Source organism: Chrysoperla carnea, chromosome 3, assembly GCF_905475395.1.
Source record: "Chrysoperla carnea chromosome 3, inChrCarn1.1, whole genome shotgun sequence".
Lineage (NCBI taxonomy): Eukaryota > Metazoa > Arthropoda > Insecta > Neuroptera > Chrysopidae > Chrysoperla > Chrysoperla carnea.
Window position 1 is genome coordinate 17,032,158 of NC_058339.1, and position 23,664 is coordinate 17,055,821.

The 23,664-nt window shown below is 28.4% G+C and overlaps 1 protein-coding gene across 1 annotated transcript in view; it reads right to left on the reverse strand.

Moving 5' to 3' along the window:
• LOC123295894 (extracellular serine/threonine protein CG31145) overlaps positions 1–23,664 on the reverse strand; it is a 213,813-nt gene that overhangs the window by 120,802 nt on the left and 69,347 nt on the right. The window contains exon 3 of the mRNA XM_044877354.1: positions 17,629–17,756. Coding sequence (XP_044733289.1) covers positions 17,629–17,756 — 128 coding nt within the window. The remainder of the gene's footprint in view (positions 1–17,628; positions 17,757–23,664) is intronic.

Consider the following 23,664-nt stretch of genomic DNA (forward strand, 5'->3'; position numbering starts at 1 on the left):
AAAATGTAAAGAGATATCAAGCTAAAACTTAACGCGCTTAGTCTCTTTTATTGCGTGCTTAGGACGTAAAAAGTGAGATCAAGTTCGTAAATGAGCAACATAGGTCAATTGGGTCTTTGGTCCGTTCGAACCATCATGTAAACCATTAGAGATAGAACAAAAATTTAAATATAAAAATAGTTTTTTTATAAAAAAATAAACAACTTTTGAATTAAGCATTTTTTCGTAAGCGTCACTGTTTACTCGTGAGAGCGCAAATTATGAGCAAATCGTAGGGTATGTATTATATGGGAATATCAGTTTTATATGTGTGACATGTATGCATGTGTAATCAACATTGTCTATACATAAGTTTTTCAACAATTATTTCAGTCAGTTGTTCGTTTTCATTTGTTCTTATATTACATTCCATTTCGAACTTAGTATGTACCACTCATTTCTATTTGAAAAGACTTTTATTAAATGTTTTTAATTTAAATCTAGTGGTGAGCCAGTACAATCTTAGCCAAAAAAACCTTTAAAGAACAATAAATATTGATGGTAGAAGTAAGAATAAAAAAACAAAACAAGCGCAAAGCCGTAATCAAAAATATTTTCATTGGGGGATCAAATTTGTGGATTCCAAGTACTGAATATACTAATCTTTAAAATAGAGTGTCATGCGTGTTTACCTAAAACAATTTGGTGAATTTAGATACCTGGGGAACCTCTTTCACAACAATAACAAGGCTAGTGTTGAAACAAAATCAAGGATAGAGCAAGCAAAGAGTAAATTTATGAAACTAAAAAAGTTCTTAACGGGCAAAAAAATAAACAAAAGTATACGTGTGCGGTTTTTAAAATGTTATGTGTGGTCATTTTTCTTTATGCTTATGAAACTTGGACCGTAACACTAAACAAAATAAAAACATTAGATGCTTTTGAAATGTCACGGTATAGGAAGGTTCTAAAAATTTCATGAAAGGCATCAGAGATCAAACAGTAAAGTGATTAAAATTACTGGACTTTCACCAGAACTGAGCAAGACCGTCAAAAAGAGACACTTAAGTTACTTTGGCATATTATTCGGCCTCACCAATATGATATGATCAGGTTGGCTTTATTTGGTAAAATTACAGTAAAACGAGCTGTTGTGAAAAATTAACTGGATCGATAATTTAAAAGCCTGGACCATAATGCCATTGGAAGAAATATGCAGATTCCCGAAAAAGCGAATAATATGGACTAAAGTAGTCTCTAACCTAAGAGATATGGAACCATACATACATTATGCAGGAACCTTTCATATATTCAAGGAAAAAAATAAGAAAACTTAAGCTGAACGCTTATAATCTTACATTTTAACTATTTTCTTCTAAATATGACGCGCTAGATTATATGAGACATAGCAGACAAATCTACAAATGAAAACTGAAGGTTTTCTTATTTAGTGAAACAATGTAAGTTATTTGCTTACTGTAAAACCTAGATAACTATTCATTTGTATACATGCATTCAAATACATACTTACAGTACCTACATATTTGGAGTATATGCATATAGGTTTTGTGTTTTGTGTGATATAGCGTCGAGTTATTCTATCTTTACCACCAACCTTCCTATACCAATTTAATGCCACACTGCATTTTGCACTTTATCTATGTTGTACACAATCGTAGCATTTAGTGTGCAACATTATTATTATTACTTTACTTTGTATTTCAAAAATTTCTAGAATCTTCGTTATTTACGATTATTTGATAAACCTACAAAATTAAATTTTTGTGCTGGTGCAAATGTTCAAATTTTTAATAAAACAAAACGGTATAGTCCAGAGAGGGGTGTGACCCCTCTCACACTCATGAAACTTTGTGGGTGGCTACATTTCAGCGTAACCTCCAACATTTTTACTAGCGAAAACTTTGGAAATTGGGACGTTAGCTTAATAAAATACATAGTCGTTAAACTGACGTAGGTCTGAGAAAACGGCTCGTGAAATATGTAGGCCATTATGTAAATTTAATTTTAATTATATTTACTAAACCATTGCTTAAAAATTAGCCGGTTGTTCATAAATTTTCATACCCCCGTATTTTCGACCTGTTGGGGATGGAGGTCACACCAAACCGCCCAATATTTTTGTGGGCCACTATTATTCTCTCTTATTATATTCTCCAAAATCATGAATGATAGACAGTTAAAACTTTGCAGATAGCTGCAACTATTGGTCTTGTGAAACATTCGTTCTAGAAAAATTCTAGAAATTATTTTCGAAAACCAAATAAATGGCAGCCGAAAGGTCGAAATAATTGTGTTGTTTTTTTATTCTCTTCTAATTTATAAAAAAAATAAAGCAAGCACTGACTTTCAACCTTTCTATACAAGGTATTTAAACAATTAACTCAGTAAATTGTTTGTTTGCACTTATTTAATTAAAACATTGTCCAATTTTCGAATGCATTGTAGAATTTTTTATAGAAAGTATTACAGTACAACAGTTGTACGTATTACTACTACTACAGGAAATGTGCATTTCTTTATCTGAAAACTTCATATATACCAACAAAAGTGCTGTACTTATTAAAATATGTTACTTCATACGTATTGCATACAATCCGTACTTGTTATTTGATATCTATCATAATAATAATAATAATAACAGCATTACTAACTGTTTGCGTTAAATTTTCCCAGAATTTTAAGATATGGTATATATAAATTATATTTATATAAAGAAATTAATATATAGAATCCTGGCCGTATAAAAAAAAGAATATGCTTTCTTAGAAAATCATTTGAATTTTCACTAAAAAATCTTTAAAAAAAGCTTTGAGTTTTCGTATTTTTTCAAGTCACTTGATGTTTATTATTTATCTATTTATTATTATAAGTTTATAAAATTTTAATATATTTTGTGCCATAAAACTAGTCTTAAAAAATCTACAAAAAGTCACTTCAGGTCTTTGAAGCATATCAAAATTTAGCAATGTATCTCTGCCACGTAGATATCGTATTTTCGTCGAAAGTAATTTTACTAATATCAACTGATTATCATTGGCTACTGGATATCGAATGATAGTCTGTGAATGAACAAATTTATCAGTTTTTGCCATACCCGTATCTCCTATATTAGGCCTCAGATGAAAATTTGGAAAATAATTTTTTTGTTACTCTTGATGAGCTTATTTTGGTAAGCTGGATTTCTGCAGTATTTAACAGAACACGGTGTATATTTAATCCCTGTTCTCTTCTATTATATATGAAATTAAAAATAAAATATTATATGCATAAACTTCAAACAGTATTGAAAGGTTTTAAATAATTAAAATTAAATCCGACCAGATATATTTATTATTAGTTACTCATTATTATTTTGAAAGTTAATATAATATTATTATCGACTACATTATACGTAACTAGCAGACAGATAGAGGATATTTAATTATTTATATAAAATGTATCAAACTGATATAAAACGACGGACAGCCAAACCTTTCTCATTCTATTTATCCTTCCTATCATCAGGATGATACATGATAATAATATATGCAGCAGGCTCTGGCTGGCTGGTTGACTGTTGGATGACTAGCTTTGTAAATGTATTTCAAACGATACGATGTGATAGAATAAATAACATAATAGGAAGTCAAACTTCACCTCAACTTTGTCTTTGGTTTTAGTCGATCATCACGTTAAATGTATTAACCCTGTTATTATATATCATAGATATATATTAACATATATACACAGGGTGGCTATTAAAAAAAACCACCTGAAAAGGGAAGGGGATATCGATAAGGACAAAAAATAAAGTCATACGATTTGATGTTTTCTTTATATATTTTAAAAGGAGACTGTGTGTCTAACGAAAAAAAATATTTTTAGAAAAAAATTAGAGATTATTCCCTCGTTATTCTGGTGCAAAAATGCGGCCTTACCAATATCCTTCTTTTCATCAACGAAGACTAGAATAGATAGAAAATCCTTAAATTTAATCTGAACTGATAATGTCTTTATATAATCAGCTATAAAGAACATTTCTTAATTCGAAAGTCATTCTATCTTTTGTTGCAGTTGAGTTTGTTGAGTTTTTCGTAGACCTAATACATACGGCAGCAAAATATTGCACAAAATTTTTGAACTTGAGTTGATATTTAAAAGACTTTGTATGTTTTGAAGTAGAACAACTTTTGGTGGTAATGGGCCTAGTTTAAAATTGTATCTCGCCAAAATATTAAAACAAATTTAATTGGCTATTGCATTGGATAACAGGCGTCATTACATGATCAAAAAAATTTTTCAATCAAATGATCTGAAAACCTCACAAGTCAAGTATTATGACCCAGTTTTAAATAAAGATTCATAATTTGGAAGACATTTTAAGTAAATGAGCAAAAGATACAGAATTAAATTTTGTAATAAAATAAATATCTGTTCATAAAGTGAAAATTCTATATGGGCAGTGATGACATCACTGTTTGACACACATGGTATAAATAAGCAAGTAGACTAAAACTACATTAATATTGGCTATTTAAATTGATACCTCGAACTGATAGTGAAAAGTCGATATATTACATTATGTAGATACGTAGACAGTGTGTAAAAAATACCGTTATCACAAAATTACTCGAGGAACAATTATTCAAGAAATTAAATTAAATAAAAAAGTTTAAGGGTTCCAAGGTTTGTACTGATATTGAACTTTACCATAATCAATTTCCAAGGCAACTTTTTGCGTAATTCGAAGATTTTCTACTAGAAACCCTCCCATTTGATATCGGAAATGAACCAAAAGTTTCACGTTAAAATACATCACAGGGTACACGGTAAGAAATTTTTTGTGGAAATCACTATGTAAGTATCGGTGTGATACTACGTAAGTATCGGAGTGATTCGATACTGTATTTACTGTACTGATACTGTAAGACGGTATGTGCGTTAGACGGCGATAGCCACACTGCACTGGTTGGCGATACAATACTTCTGGTGATTAAACATTGATGCTTTAGTATTTGCCTCTATACAATACCAACATTGTAGTAAACGCCATGCATTTCTTACCGTGTAAAGTTGAATCTAGAGGTCTTGGAAGGTGCAAGGTACAAGGTACAAGGTTCATTTCAAAAGCCATCACTTTTATTTTTAAAATACTTGTAATACGTGATAATTAATTACCTTGATGCCGATTTTCGTGAGTTATTAAGGTCGTTGAAAAATTTGAAAACAATTACATTTTGAGTAATTGTGTGGTACCGGTAATTTTTTACACCTGGTATATAAATTGTGCCATACATGATAAATGCGTATAAAGTACTCGATATTTATCGATATTTTATACCGTCCGAACAAAAACCATACCATATATTATATGTGTATATAGATATAAAGGTAACAAGAAAAACGGTATATTCAGAATATATCTAATATGATACGAAATAGTCTATTGGATAAAAGAATAGTACCCTCTGGAAACTTTCGTTCAAGTATTCTGTTTAGAGACTTTATTTACATTGTTTCATTTCTTTCGTAAGATTTCGACAAAAACCAGTTTTTCCTTACTAAAAGAATGCTTACAATTTTTTTCTCTACGTCTCACTGGCTGCTTAAGCAGCCATTCCTTCGGAAAGCGGTGGCGTTATTTAGCAGCCGTAACAGTGAATATGGAATTGACTATCCATGCCCAAAAATGAATTCCGTATTTAAAAATGTCAATCTATTCACTAATTTCAAGCATTTAAGTTACTCATTACTCTCAAGCAACTATTGAATGTGTTTTTTTGAATTTGTACTATTTAAATATTTGGATCATGCAACTTTTAAAACAAGTGAAATTTACGGGTATGGAACCTTGAAAAACCATCGAAAAATATCTAAAAACATTATCTATTTAATTACCTTTCGCCTTAGCGTCTTCTCCCAACTGAACCAATTTAGAGGATCATTGTCTAGTTTTTAGTTGTTGCGGATACGGAACCCTAACCTAGGGTTTGAAACGTACCTAAGAACACTCTCCATTAAATTACCTTTCAAACGAAACAAAAATAATCAAAATCGCTTCATCCGAGAGTGTTCTTAGCTATGTTTTAAGTGCGTGTTTAGGGTGCCGTACCCGAAAAAAAAACTAAAAAAATTGGCAACGCTCTCCAAAATTTAATGAAGAGTGTTCTTCTATATGAAAAATTAGTTAAGGGTTTTTGAAATCTTGTAAATTACACTTGTAGTCGATTTCAGTCCGTTTATTCAAGAATATAAAAGACAGCATATGAATAAATGATTTATGACCAAAAAACACTCTTCACACGAGATCGACTGCTATTTTACGGTTTTCATCAACATTATAAAAGGTATTTTCATCGACATTACAAATTAAAAAATGTATAACCATTTCGTTAACACACGGTATGAAAAATGAATACATTTTGAAATTCAAAGAGAGAGTATCGAAGACTTCTAGAATTATGTTTGACGAAATGTTCATTTCACCGCTATTAACTTTTCCCCAGAAAATTCTCTATATACATACATAGAATATATTTTCTGTTTGTATTATTTACATGGAATAAACGAAATGTCAAAAACAAATGTGTCGAAAGAATATTATTACATAACAAACATTTTAATTAATTTCTTATTTTGTAAATATTTCGACAATTAACAAGACATAAAAATAAAAATAAAGCAATATTTTTTGACGAAATATTTCATATTAAGAAAAAACAAGTGAAAACAAATTATTGACTGAGTTAATTGTTGAAATACCATGTATAGTCAGTGTTGATTTCTTTATCACATTACACATACAAACATGTGACACATAAATAACTGATATTCAAGTATAGTACATATTATAAAATTTCCGCCTAATTGGCGCCCTCACGGGTAAACAGTGATGTTTACGAAAAAATGTTTCAAACAAAAGTTGTTTAATTTTTGATAAGGAACATTTTTTACATTTAATTTTTTGTTCTATCTCTAACGGTTTACAAGATGGGTCCTACGGACACCAGACCCAATTGACCTATGATGCTCATTTACGAACTTGACCTCACTTTTTACGTCCTGAGTACGCTGTAAAAATTTCAGCTCGATATCTTTTTTCGTTTTTGAGTTATCGTGTCCACAGACGGACGGACGGACGGTCGGAGGGACAACCGGAAATGGATTAATTAGGTGATTCTATGAACACCTATACCAAAATTTTTTTCGTAGCATCAATATTTTTAAGCGTTACAAACTTGGGACGAAACTTAATATACTATGTATATTTCATATATACATGGTATAAAAATAAAGCAATATTTTTTGACGAAATATATTTCATATTAAGAAAAAAATGACGGATGTGGTATTTATAACCTCAATGTATAGTATGGATGATAGGAACATCCTTAAAAGCAGCTTTTTTATTCATATGCAAAACAATTTTTCCAGTATGTAGTACTTCCAAAGAAAGAAATGTCCATCTTGACATTATATCGTCAGACGTGCATGTAAGTGCAGAGGTAGAAGAACTGCCTTCGTTTGCCAATTTTTACCCAAGTATGGTCCAAGGCTATGATGTTGGCTTTACAATACTACGCAACTGCCAAAATATATAATATATTGTGTGCATAAATTTGATAATATAGATATCGATCGTCAATCATCAATACTATAGTAGTTCTGTTTATCAAATAATGAACTCATAATTAAATTAAAATTTTGTTGTTATATCATCGACAACCTTATATTTTTATGGTATTATTATAAACTACAAAATTGTCTAAATATTTTAGATATTTTTTATCATACTATCTAGATTTTTTGATATAGAAATACCCAATTGAAAATGATAACCTATATGATTCATCATTTTCTCAGTCAACTTTGAACGATAAAATATTAATAAAAAGGCCGGTGACCTATTAATTTTTTGTGATTTTTCGAAACTTTGTTTAACAAAAAATGTATTTATTTAGTTTTATAGAAATCCCTAGTATTATTCAATCCTTTCACATCTCCTTAAATTGCTGTTAATTCAATTTCAAATCTTCAATCAATTCAAGTAAATCTTATATGAGGATTGTGCGATAATAGATTCTAGCATAGATAGTGATTACTGAGACCTCAATAACATCATTCCGTATAAAAATATTGTTTCTTACATTAACTTTATTAAGGTTCTTCTAGTTCGAATTCATAACGATTTATAGGAGAATACTATAAGTTGTGTTATTTGCATTACATACCATATATTTATACATACACGAAGTAGATATTGTCCTGGTCGACAATTTATTTAATGTGTATGGTTATTTATTTCATAGGATATTTACATGTATAGTTATGTGGACTTTTATGTTTTGCTAATTATCAACTAATTAGCAAAACATAAAAGTCCACATAACTATACATGTAAATATCCTATGAAATAAATAACCAATTATTATATGTTTCTCTTATTAGTATATGTTTCTCTTTTTAGTTACATTCGTTTATAAAACAGTTTTTTTTAGAATTCTATTATCAGATCCTGAACGAACTATATATAGGTCTTATATTTAAATGTCTTTAACGATAACTACCCACTGACTACATCCCATTGAAATTATAATACGTAAACACTACTTGAAATTATGTTTAATTATTTTACGTAAAACTAGACCTTATACTTATTCCAGGCCAAAGATCCAGGCCGAAAAAAAATTCGTTGAATTTACTGAAATTGATCATTTTAGGATTCATTATAGTAGTTGTGTACACACACACATACTGCGATAGTCAAGCGAACGATAGAACTGGGATCAGATATATGCTATCGAAACGGGTATGATTTCCGTGATATTTAAATGTATTTACTAAAGCTGGAAATTTTTATTCAAATTGTATATTGCATATAAATAACAGCTATGACTGTCAGTTAGATAGGTGTTGGAACAGGGCTGGCCAGTCGGCCCTTATGTATGTCCAATAAAAAAATAAGTTTAGGTTATGATTGTCGTGGTATTTAAGTGAATTTATTAAAGCTAACAATTGTTATACTCAGAGAATAGCTCAGTCATTGTAATGCCGTTTCTCTTTCAATAACGTTTGTTTTTATAACAAATTTGATTGTTTGTATGTTCATTACCATTTTGATCTCAAATCTTTCATAAATTTTTGACTCTTTATGAAGAAGCATTTCAGGCGTTAAATTGTCCCCTCTTCGTTATTGTTCTTCTGTCTGAAATTTTTGTCAATGATTGTCTTTTTTGATTGAAGTGTTTAATTAAAACTGTATACTATTTATTATATATTATTTATATTTGTGCAAAAAGCATAAAAAATTTATCAACTCAACATTTTTATTTGAGCTTAACGGTTCTGGAGATACTTCTATTCAATGTTCAAAAGTACAAAATTTCAAATTTAACATAAATAAATTATTTGGGAAGTTTAAACGTAAATAAATATCTGATATTGTTAGGCCCTGGACGGCGTTATCCTTAAAAACGTGGTTCTAACACATTAAATCAATCAAATTAAGTAATAATATTTAATAGTAATAATTTGATTGATTTAATGTGTTAGAACCACGTTTTTAAGGATAACGCCGTCCAGGGCCTAACAATATATAAAATTTAGGGAGCAAAATATAAAGGGGAAAATTATACTAGTCTTTATTTTTTTAGAGCTTCAATTTGACTAATATTAATAGAGAAATTCTTAGAATATTTATTCTTAGAATATTATCTTCTTTGCGATAGCTTTGGGATACTTTATATTTAGACTTTCAACACAAATTGTGTAACATTTATTTCTCAAAAATGTATTTGAAAAGTTAATTAGATAACAAAACATTAGATTGATGTTGCTAGCTCTGTAAGAGTATGCGTCAATAGTTAATTGTTGGGTTTACTACTCGCAGTCTGTACTACAATACAATACCAGAGTTGATTTCAATTCAATATAACAATAACAATATTGTGTTGTTTTGGAAGCTACTACCGCACGATGATGGTATGGATGGATATATATTTTGTTGATATTGATTTAAACAATATATTGAATTAATAATGATGACATAACAATCAAAAACAAATTAGATATGTATAAACAATAACAAATTCTAAATTGGTTTAACAAATCATCAATTAGTTAAATATTGTATTTATCATGAGTCTATTGTATTCTGGATGAGAGTATGTTGTAGGTATGTACTCACAATATTTACAAATCAAATTGCAATGCAGTAAACCAGATATTATGATTTTGTTGCTATATTGTATAGAAAGATCGAGACCATAATTTTACCACTTTTGTTTTGCGCATTTATTCTTGTTCCGTGAGTTGGGAGGAAAGAATACGATTGTGAAATGGAGTATAATCAAAATATTATCGGGAGTATAATGCAATTATAATGAAGCATTATTTAGTAAATAAGCTTTAAAGAGGATTGTAGATTGTAGTCAAGAAATGAGTTATTTTAAGCTTTACAATACCACGCAACTACAAATTATATAATATATTGTGTGCAAGTGATGCTCATAAATTTGATAATATAGATATCGCTCTTCAATCATCAATACTCTAACTACAGTCGTCTCTGTTCATAAAATGATTGATCTTCGATGAGCTCATAATTAAATTAAAATTTTGTTCTTATATCATCTTATACAACCTTATATTTTTATGGTATTATTATTAACTATAAGATTGTCTAAATATTTTAGATAGTTTTTTATCAGACTCTCTAGAAGAAGATATCCAATTGAAAAGGTTAACCTATATGATTCATCATTGTTTCAGCCAACTTTGAACGATAAAATAATAATAAAAAACCCGATGACCTAGGAATATTTTGTGATTTTTGGAAACTTTGTTAATTAATTAAAAACTATTTATAAAGATTTATTGAAAACCCTAGTATTATTCAATCTATGCATATCTCCTTCAAACTTGACCATTCTGAGTGTTTTGTATTTTAACTCAACATATAGAATAGGAAAAAAATAGTAGACTGGATGAAATATTATTTAGTTACGAAACACTCTGTGCAAAGATGTATATGTATGTAAATATTGTTCGAAGTCTGTATGTCATAGTTCTAGAAATTAAATTTATTACATACTGATGATGATCCTACACATATACATCTGTCATCTGCTGTATATTATATTGTGCATCATTTTAGTTTGATACATTATTGTCCATATTTATACAAAGTTTGGTAATGTTAAATTATGTTTATAGAATAAAATAAGAGTAAAAAGCCATTTTTAAGAATTCGGAAACTCATTTAGTCGATGCTCATTCGCTACACTAAGTAATTTCAACTTAAAATCTTCCCTCCATATCGATAGCCTTATGTCAACTTAAGAATCAATTATCACCACGTTATAAGCTTTATTAAGCCCCTCCCTAGTCTCCGCCTCTAAGCTACTAAATTAATTCAATCAAAATCGATTATAACCATATATTTCTATATTAAAATGAACAACTATAATTAAGTCACTCGTACTGTGAAGAGTCGTCTCAACAAAATAGCTGAAATTGTTTCTATAATATGACAATACATTCATAAAATTAGATTCTTTATTAAGCTTGTGTCACGTAGCTTTAATCAATTTTGACTTATTATCATATTAAGAAAACTAAAAATCAAAATGAGATAAAATTTTTCATCAGATGAAATTTTTGATCTTTATGATCTTTATGCTGTGGTAACGTCATCCCTTCTCAACCTGCTCTCATTGGATAATTAGATGAATTCTACATTAGCTTCGTATAGAATAAAAATCATAAAAACCACAGTGCACCTTTAGAAATGCTCGCCCCCCTCACAAAACCACTACCCTTAGAACCATATGTAACAATAGTAGCACATATTTTCCGTCAATTGTTGTTAGCTCCGAGCGGTTTTTAAAGAGTGGCGGATCTTTGTTTTATTTTCCTGCAAGTACCACATTCTCTGTTTTAGACACCAAAAATGTTATTTTTACATCATTTTCAATTGATACTAATTCACTTTCAACGTGTACAAAGATCGCAGCAATAACTTCAGTAATGTATAAAACAAAAACTTTTTTATCAAATCCAAAAATGTAAAAAACTGACATTCTTGATACATGATATACATCTATAGATACGTAGATAATAAACGTAGCTCTCTAAATATAACTACTAGTATATAATTCAATATAAAAATAGGTTAAAGCTCCACTTTATAAAGGATGAACTACTATTTTAAGTTTTCGTTAATCGTATAAATTATTAATTTAAAAAGTACGAATATTTCTATTTTAAATATAAAGTACAAACTTAGAGTTTGGTAATTAAACACAACTATAAACACTATAAAAATATATAATATATTGTGTGCAAGTGATGCTTATAAATTTTATAATATAGATATCGCTCCTCAATCATGAATACTCAAACTATAGTCGTCTCTGTTCATCAAATGATTGATCTTCGATGAACTCATAATTAAATTAAAATTTTGTTTTTATATCATCGACAACCTTATATTTTTATGGTATTATTATTAACTATAAGATTGTCTAAATACTTAAGATAGTTTTTTATCACAGTTTCTAGATTTTTTCTATATAGAAATATTCAATTGAAAAAGATAACCTATACGATTTTAGATTTATCACTTTTTCAATCAACTTTGAAGGATATAATAATAATGAAAACCCTGATGACTTAGGAATTTTTTGTGATTTTTGGAAACTTTCTTAGTTTATTGAAATTTCTAGTATTATTCAATCCTTGACCAGTCATTTCACAGCAAGAAATTCTGTCAAAATATTTATTGTTATTATTTGAATTTGAACATTGAAAAAAACATTTCAAATTACCTAGACCTTCGTCCTAGTCATAGTCTTGATCCTGCTCATCACTAAAGATGACTTTTGTTCTCTTGTGGTAGAATACAAAATATTCCAAGTTAAGGATGTTCCAGCATGGTATTTGCAGTTTCTATGTTAAAGCAATGGTACAATTTTTTTTTCGACAGAATTTAACGAAAAATTAAATTTAAGAATTTATTAATTCCCAAAGTTTCAGAAATTTTGACCGTTTAAAATGGGAAATAATTATGCCAACGTCCCAATTTCGATCAATTTACGTCAAAATTAATATCTCGAAAGTGAAAATTAATTTCTAAATTTTTTTTTTAGAATTGTATTGTATAAACATTTTTTTCTATTTTTTCTTCAATATATAATAATATCATAAAAAATAGTTGGAGAGACCGGACATTTTACATGCTTTAAATGGGACATGACCCTCAAAATCGCGAACTTTGTCTTTAAATATCTCGCGATCTAAACGGTCAAAAATTATGAAATTTTAGGAATTCATAAATAAAGCTATTATAAACCCGAGAAAAAAAATTCGGCCAAATCTGTCGAAAAGTGATTTCATGCTGGTACTACCTTAATTTTGTGACATCCTTTAAATTTAAAAGGTAGGAGGTCGGTAGGTAGGTAGGTAGGTAGATAGCTTCAATATTATTTTGTGTAATATTAGTAAAACAGTAGTTAAATGTCAATAATAAGGAAGTCAATGTGTATTATATGAATAACCAAATCTAACCAATCCAGTGCTACCACCGTACGTACGGTTATTAGATTTTCATATAAATATGTTAGTATTGTTCTTGTATAGTCAGTCAATTTACCATAACAACAAATACCTAAATTGTATGACTAAACTATACAGAATGTTCGATTTACATCTATACACTAGGTATATAAATATCACGAGTATGACAAGAATACATGCGTTCAGCAATGCATCTAAGTAAGAGGTATTATAGGTATTATACGAAATTGAATAAATGACTTGTATCGTGGCTTTTCTGTTGTAGTTCATCTATTCAACTAAGAAACTCCCACTCTCCAAGCGTCTTACAACTATCTCAATGCATATCGAAGCTTCAACACATGTATATAATACCTCTTATTCAGTTCTTTTTTTAAATACATGTGTTGTATACATTCTTTTCGGCTGTGATGTCAATTTTTCTTTAGTTATCACCTATGTGCTTAACTCCGGGACCAGGACTTTACATTTTTGAAACCTATTAGAGCTAGGTTAATTTTGATAACAAATTTGAAAAGTATGACCCAAATTTAGTAGGATTACATACTTGGCTTATCAAAATTGGATAAAATTTGGATGTGATAGAGCAAAATTAAATTTTTTGGATTTTGATGACGTCATAAAGTTAAAAAATTTTATTTTTTTGATAACAAAGGCAAATTTGATCCGATTTTATTGGAATTTTTTTTGAAACCCACTAATTTTGGGTCATTCTTTTCCGCTGTGATGTCAATTTTTCCCTAGCTATCACCTATGTGCTTAATTCCGGGACCATGACTCCACATTTTTGAAACCTATTAAAGCTAGGTTAATTTTGATAACAAATTTGTAAAGCATGACCCAAATTTAGTAGGATTACATATTTGGTTTATCATCTAGGCATATATTTTATTTAGTAAACAACACATGTATATAATACCTCGTGATATTTTTATGCCTAGATGTAAGTCGAACATTCTGTATACCGTACATTGTATCTGCTACCCACCTATATAGGATCTAGATATTTATTGAATAAACATAACAAATTCAATTATAATTTAATGAAATGAATATTTTTGTTTTGTACATCTGTTTTATTGATTTTAGTTTTGGAATATTCGTAAATCGTAGGGTGCCTCACCATATTATTATCAAGATACTCTTTTAATTTATCTGTATGGTGCTAAACCAGGTAGTACAACTCAAAATAAGTTGATTGAACTAAATTTACCTAAAAGTTACTCTATTTGGAAGTAATCAAATTAAGTACTAATTAAGTAAAAACACTGACTTTGATAGTTCAATTATCATAAACCGTACAGATTTCTCATAATTGATATGAATTTTCCACAAATGACGTATAAAATTTCAAACTTCTGGTAAAATTTTCATTTTTTCGGTATCGAAATACCTTAAAGAGAAATATAAATGATCAATCACCCTTATCTAGGTTTTTTGTAAAAAATTCTAATCTACTCTCTTTTTCGGTTTATGAGAAATGTGCCCCTTTTTGGTATATTGACTTGTATTAATTCCTCTTAAACCATAGACATAATCGAAATGAGTTTTTCACGAAATACCTATAAAATTTCAAACTTCTGGTATTGAGAAATTTTCATTATTTTAAAGCTATCAACCATCTAATGTCCTGCTGTTTATTTATATTATTATTTATTTGCAATTTTTGGTAATTGTTTTTTAAATTTTATTAGAATAATCTTAGGAAAATATGGAAATAAATAATTTTCAATTCTTGTTCATTTTAAATTGACAGTGAAAATACTTTTAATTTTAAATTTTTGTATTTATTTTGCATAAAAATTAATATGTAGTTTAATTACTTTTGATTTATAATTTATTGTACCTTCTTCAAGCATATAATCACAAATTGGAGCTAAAATTCCTAACTCATTTCTGATAAGAAAGAGCTAATACAAATTATAATTTAATTAATTATTATTAGATGATATTAATAATTACAAACGATTTATTTATTGTATAAAATATTAAGGTATAATATTGAATGAAATTTAAAATATAATTATAATTACACCTATTTCTCATAAACATAATTTTTATATAATAATCTTAAGCAACCGCTGTACGATGTTTTTTTTTTCAATTGACAAAAGATTATACAAAAGAATTTCTCACTGATGTGAGTGTTAATATCATACACAAATCGTATTTTCTAGACATAAAGAGAAAAATTAGTTTTGAGAATACAGTCGAATTAATAACCTCCTCCTTTTTTGTTTGAAGTCGCTTAACAAAAGAATGGCGTTTATCAAAATAAACTTTAAATCTAATCCTTAAATAGCGGCAAGAGATTCCTATTGAATAAAGATTGTAAGATTTGCACTTCTTGTAAATATTTCCCTTCAGGGGCCCTAAATAAATAAATAAATAAATACTTATTTTTCTAATACATCTGTAGCTGTAGAGTGTTACTGTCCCTCGTATGTGTTAACACCAGATACCATGGCATTTGAAACTTCTGTAATTTTTTTAGTTATGTATATTCAAACAAAAAACAACAAAATTTTATAATCCATTGATAAAATATTTTGTGAATTTTCTATAGTTAATTATCATCGGAAAATGAAATTATCAGCGGAAAGGTGGTAAAACACATATATGGTATCACAATGGGCTCTATAGCCTAAGTGTGTCCTTCGTGGACAGCCATATAACCTAACCTAACCTATAGTTAATTCGTCAACGAGATTTATGTCCAACATATGATATATTATATTTCTTTTACATATACAAATACAATAACGTCATAGATTAAAAATTACTTTTACATATAGCATGTCTATCAATTTTATTAAATTATTTGAATATTTTATAATATAAATTAATTAGTTACTAATGATATTTTTATTGATTCAAAAAAAGTAAATAGATATTCATACTATTTATGTATGGATTGATAGTTATGATATATACCTACATACAAATAAAATTTATATTGGTAATTAAAATACAATATCGAATACATTAGTTTTGATTGAAAAATGTATATTCGTTTTTAATTAATCATCGAGAAAATATATGATGTTTGTGTTTGTATTAGAAAAAAATATGTAGGATCAAAGGCGCCACATTTTTAAATTGTTTTAATTATACAATTCAGAATTTCTTTTCATTAGGTGCAAATATTTTTTAACCCACGAGCTAAAAAAAAGGGGTGTTATAAGTTTGACCGCTATGTGAGTGTGTCTGTGTGTTTGTCTGTCTATGACATCGTAGCGCCTTAACGGATGAACCGATTTTTTTTTTGGTTTTATTTGAAAGGTAATTTAATGGAGAGTGTTATTAGCTATATTTCAAGTGCGACCTTAGGGTGGCATGCTCTAAAAAACTGGCGATGATCTTAAAAATCAAGTCAGTTTGGAAAAAGCATGACATATAATTTTAACATATTATAGACCTGGCTCAATTCATTTCGAAAAGTGAAATGGTAAAAGAATTAGGTAATTCAAAACATTAATTCAAAAGAACAAAGTCAACTCAAATATTTCAATTACAATCAAAATATTACAAAAAAATTTTTTTTAGGTTCAAAACGGCAAATACTCGAGTAAGAACTTGGAGTAAGAACTAACTATTTTATTTTAACGTAAGCATTCATCAATGTCGTCGCCCAGATACATTGAGCAATGGCATTAGTGAGGCTAAAAATGAGGCTTCAAAAGTAACACAGTCGCTTATAATTTATAATTTACTACGTAAATTTAAAAAAAATGGTTTTAAACATGACAATATTTGTAAACGCTCATTAACATAAAATTATGTAAGTGCAATTATACAAATATATTGCAACAAATTTGTTTGGATAATTAAGTAACATATTTTTGTAATTAAAATATACACAAAAAATATTATACACTGAATAGTTATTACTCTAATTATCTGGGGGCTTCCATATATTGGACACACGTAAATAAATAGCTTCTAACTATGTTGTTATAATTATAACTTCCTAGTTCTTGTTTACTTTACATTTCACTGAGATGATTAAGCAAAGATCAATGTGCTAAAATAATTTATTAACTTAAAGAAATTGTTTTAATAAAAATTACTTACAAACATGTTCAATTGGTGCTGTAGCCATTTCATTTAGTATTTTTTGGACTAGTTTTTCACTATCTTTAGTATATAATTCATGTTTTCTTATTGATAATTGGAATTTCTCTTGATTTGATGACTTTTCTCTGAAACAAATTAAAATTTAGATTAAAATTACAAATAAAATATTAAAACTTATGTGATAAAATAATCAATACTAAAAAAATTGGGCAATGAATAAAAATATACAGCACAGGAGCATTTTTCAAAAAGTAGATTTCTGAAATATTTGGTGAACCTTAAAAGATATCAGACATCAACTTTGAGTGTCCGTTTAAACAGACTTTACCGTTGTTCAAATAAAGTTCAAACCCCTATATATTATAAAAAGAAAGTAAGCATGCTTGTTTATTTGTTTGTTTGTTTGTTACGCTTTTACGCTAAAACTAGCGAATGGTTCTTAATAAAACTGTACAGCAATATAGCTGATATATCAGAATAACACATGAACTATAATTTATAAAGATATATTTAAAAAAATGAATTTAATTTGACATTTACCATTTTTAAAATTTTTACAGGTTAGGTTAGGTTAGGTATTGGCTGTCCACGAAGGACACACTTAGGCTATAAAGCATACTGTGATACCATATATGTGTTTTACCACCTTTTCCACTGATAATTTCATTTATCAGCTCCTCAATTTCAGAGTGTACCTCCTTCATGTTTATACCATGCACTACACCAGCCCATCACAACTATAAATTAAATTAATTTTTGTTGCGACGGCGGGAATCGAACCCGCTACCCTGGGCATACCACGGCATACTGGGCTTATAGTAACTTTAACCTCACCATCACATTAGTTAAAGGAACTAAACTTTGTACATTTTATTGCCGTACAAAAACTATTGTTTTTTCCTTTATCATTATAACATATAAATATAACATTTGGATGTAAGATAATAAATTAAATGGGTAAGTATTATCTGATCATAGATAATGTACCCAACATATTATTCAAGTTACAAATAGATTTCTATTCCCTACAATAACTATATTATTTTCTATATTAAAGTATCACGTAGGTACATTTGTTTGCATAAGCGACACCTATAGAGCGAGATGTTACTACACAAAAAAGAAATCCATTACAAAAAAGATACTATATGTGTGTAACTATTTATGAATGTTTTAAATAAATGAAAGTGGAAAATAATTTTCTTCTGACTATTTAAACAATATTGTTTTTATGGATATTTAAATAATTTTAAAACGAATACTGAATGTAGCAGAAGTATTTATACATATCTATAGGTATATATAACAAGTGTGATATCGCAATATTTGTATCGATTTTAGTCCGTATCTCAAAAACTATTCGACCAGTCAGCAAATGCATCCGATTTTTGTAGTTTTTGGGTCAAAATTACCTTATATACTGAGTTTTATCGAAATTGGAGATTAAAAAAAAATTTCGATTTTTTGCAATTTTTTTAAGGGGTACCCCTTTGAAAAAACCTAAAAAAACGCAAAAAAATATTTTGTTTTGGAATTTGATGAAACTCAGTGAATGGGGTATTTTTGACCCAAAAAGTATAAGAATCAGATTAATTTAATGATTGAATGTAGAGTTTCTGAGATATCGCAATATTTGGATCGATTTTAATCCGTATCTCAAAAACTATCAAAAATGTTTTACTGATGCACATTGCACATTTAAATGTAACGGTTTTGCATAAACATTTATATATTCATGTAAAAGTAAAAACACCATCATATTACAAAAAATAATATGATTTTTTTAAAAGAGAAAAAAAAAATGCCATTGGCTATTCATATAATATGGATGGATATATATATGTAAAATGTATGTATTACATAATATAACATTTAGAAAAGATAATATCGTTCGCAATGCTTTAAGTTATCCTTTACCGCTACATATCTTGATGGAATTTTAAAAGGGATTTATTTAACATTATATAGTACATGTGTACATAAATCGTCATACTTGTTGTAAACCACACGATATGAGGTTGGTTTATTCATTCTTTACTGAAAAAAATGATTTAAATATCACATGGAAACTGTTTGAGTGTTAGAGGTTATTCAAAATTTAGTTAAGTTTTATAATGTTGCCGTCGAAAATGAATTGCATCTATTAAACTTCGCCCCCAGATGAATCAGTTTCATATTTACTTATGTTATGACGAAATATTTAAAGTACTATACTACCAAGGTGAAAAAAGGCAATAATATTTTATTTCGGTATCGTTGGAAAATAATTTAATAAGGCCTAAGGCTTACAATACGTGCTAAGGACAAAGGTGACATTTTCTTCGAAAACGAATTATGAGTTGCTTAGAAGATACTGAGAGGGGTTCGATATTTTGACCTGATAACCTTAAAGAAATAGAATTATGAGTTGCTGGTACTGAGAAGGTTTCGATATTTTGACCGTGCGTGAGTTTTGTTGGAGGCGTTTCCATGGTAACCATACACTACTTTAATTATAGAATTAAATGTATGCATATATAATTGTATGGATTGCATTTATGACTTACATTGAAAATTTAATATTATTGTTTCACAAATTTAAATAAATAATTATGATAACTTACATTTGAAAACTAATATTTGTGCAATTTGATTTCTTATTTTCACAATTTTTAACGCATTAAGTTTAATTAATTAGTGTTTTTCAATAATTTTAACTTGACATTTTCTATAACATTAACATGTAAAGAATTGCAAATTAGTCATAACAGCCTCCTTTAACACCAAAATTTTTCACTGGAAGCGCTGGCATCGTTTTTATTGTCCCTACCATGACTACGCACACAACGAATACGGCCAAACTTATAACACCCTTCTTTTTGCACCGGGGGTTTGACTGTTATTAAATAAAATTTTAGATATCCATGACTTCAGAATACTTTATTTTATCAACATAAGACTTGTAACATTTATAGCTTATCATTTTTTATAATTCGTATTAAAAAAAAGGATATAATAGAATTCCAAACACTAACACATTGCAACAAAAAAAATACATCTTGAAGAAAAGTAAGAGATCATCTATAAAGTTTGGCAAGTTAATAAAATATATTGAATCAGTTACATAAATGTTACGTTTCTTTTTTTATATATTTATTATAACGTAGATTTATTTAAAAGTTGATATTTCATTTTTAAAAAGAATAATTTTATTGTATTTTATTTAGAGAAACACTTCCATCATTTTAAGATGATAAATGTTTATATGAAGTATATTATATCCATATTATATAAAAGAAATAGTAGATATATACGTTCTCAGGCTATATAATAGTATGTTATCCTACTCTAATCATATGATCTTCTATACGAAGTAATACTATCGTATAAACTAACAACGCATACAAATAAAAGGGGTTCACCAAATGTTTAGCTTTTTTTAATGATAAAGAATATTTTGGATGAACATGGTAGAATTTTGAACATCAATTTGCTAATTTCTTTTTGTTTGATTCAGGGCAAAATTGAATTGTTTTTAAAAATTTATAGAGAGTTATTAATATTCCACGATATATATATATATATTTTCATAAATTGGATAATACTTATTAAAATTAAATTTTATGTTTAATTTACTTCAGCAATGGAAGCGTTAGGCCCTGAAATTACAGTTTTTGGTGGTGGGTCAGATCAAAACGCTTAGAGAAAAAGCAACTTATAAATAAAAAATCTCGCCTTGGAGTACAATAATTGATAGTTTTTAAATTTTGAAGTTCAAACATTTCAACAAAATTATTTTTACATAATTTTTACGGTTCTGATCACTTTTACAAAACCACACCGACCGACTCGACCGAATGTTATGAATTTCTTTTCGAATTGTACTGCCGTTAATACGCTTCGATCGAACCCTAAACGAAGTCGATGTTATTTTTTGTTCGCGCAGTATCGACCAGGAAAAAATTTAAAAGAAAACTATCCCGGCTCGAAACAACTCGACTGAATTCTTAATAATGTACTCAAGTTACTAGTAGCACTACACTCAAAAGCTCATAAAAATTAAAGTTTAAAATAATAAGTTATTCTGTTTCAATATTAATAAAACTCTTTGTATTAATATGTGTATAGTAACCACAATAACAAGAAGAAGCTTTATGCAGATTGCAATGAAATAAACCTTTTTAAGTGAGTGTGTGGTGTGTGTTATCTTCAAGAATAGAGAAAGGGCACTAAGTATATATGATGATGCTACCAGACACGGCTCATGAATGTAGTATATATATATATATATATATATATATATATATATATATATATATATATATATATATATATAAAGTTTAATATAAGGGTAGATGGTTTTACCATACAAACATCAAGAATACCCTTAAACTATAGCTTGTGTTAGTTACTATGTTTGTTGTTCAAGATAACTCTACAACTATGTTTTCTATAGAGTAGTTAGTTTACCAAACATACCACCAGATGTCTTTTGCATTTAACGTAGAACAAACCATTTCCAAGAACTATTACTAGACAATACATACACGACCAACCACTTCATTCTAGATCACTTCAGATAAACTTAGAAGATGGGACCAACTCTAACTGTATTTATATAACTGTTATACATAACGGAATATACCCCGTTTTCACTGACGGTTTAAACATATGTGTAAAAATACGTGCAAGTACAAAATGGTATGAGAATAGTAGAAACTGAGAATGATAGCGGAAAAGATTCAAATAACAACTTCATGCAATGAGATAAATAGAAACCTTTGTTTACAGTATGGTCAATAAAAGTTATGAAAATAATTAAACAAATCAAAAACCCGACTGTGTCAAATAAAACCTGAAAAGAAAAAAGAGTGCAGTAGTTTAAAAACCCTCGCAAGTAATACAATTTATTATCCTTTATTAAATTTAAACATAAACTTATATTTATTTTTGTAATTCGCTTTTAATTTCCTTTATTTTGATACCCTACTCGACGGGTTTGGTTCTTTTCAAGCAACTTGGGGTTTTAAAACGAATATAACGATATCTTTACTTGCAAAATCCGTCGAGCCGTTTGAAAGATATGAGGTAATAAAGAAATTTACAAACAAATATACATGCATACAAGGTACGCGCAAAACTTAATCATCCCTTGACACTCGGATAAAAATCACTCAGTATCAATAATCACGTTTTTAATATGAAAAGGTGTATTAGTCAAAAGATTGTATTAATAAAATTCGATGCAGGTATTCACAAAATAATCGTATTTAATCACTATTGAAAAAATTTTTTGTTTGACACCTCCTTTCGTCAACTCAATAGTTTTCTTCTTGATACGTCCAAGTGAGCAAAGAATATTTTTTCTCAGCTTACCAGGGATAATGTAATGATTGTAAACTTAAAGGGGTACTGATATATCTAGAATTCGCCTATTACTAATTTCAAAATATTTCGCTGTAAATATGATTTATTTGTTCAAATGATGGTTTGAGGTAATTTTTACGACACTTTATAGCTTTGAAATACTGTGATAAGCACTAAGAAATTGCATAGGAATGATTAAAAAAAAAAGTTGTATTATATAAAAAGTGTGAGACACAAATGAGACATTATTTCCCAAAAGATTTAATCATAAATAAAAACAAATTTTTTGAAAGGTTTCAGATATGACTGACGTTTACATATATTGAGATTTCGCAGAGTTTTTAAGCACCTTTATCTATATTTCACAAATAATGAAACATAATCGTTAAAGTATTATTAACGACAATGCATTGGCGCAGTTAGCATAGTTAACGTCAAAAAGCCCAGAAAGTTGAGAGGAAAAATTAAAAAGATGCTTATCACTTTTCGATATAGACATGTTCATTATAATAAAAATAATGGGGTTTAACCTCCGTTTCTCTGGCATACACGCCTACAACAGAGGCCAACCACATCATAATTTGTTAATCTATATTTATTTTAATTACAAACATATTTACAATTACATTTTGGTGTGGGTGGAGTCGGTCACTCCCATTAATTATAAATTGTTCACACTGCCGCTGC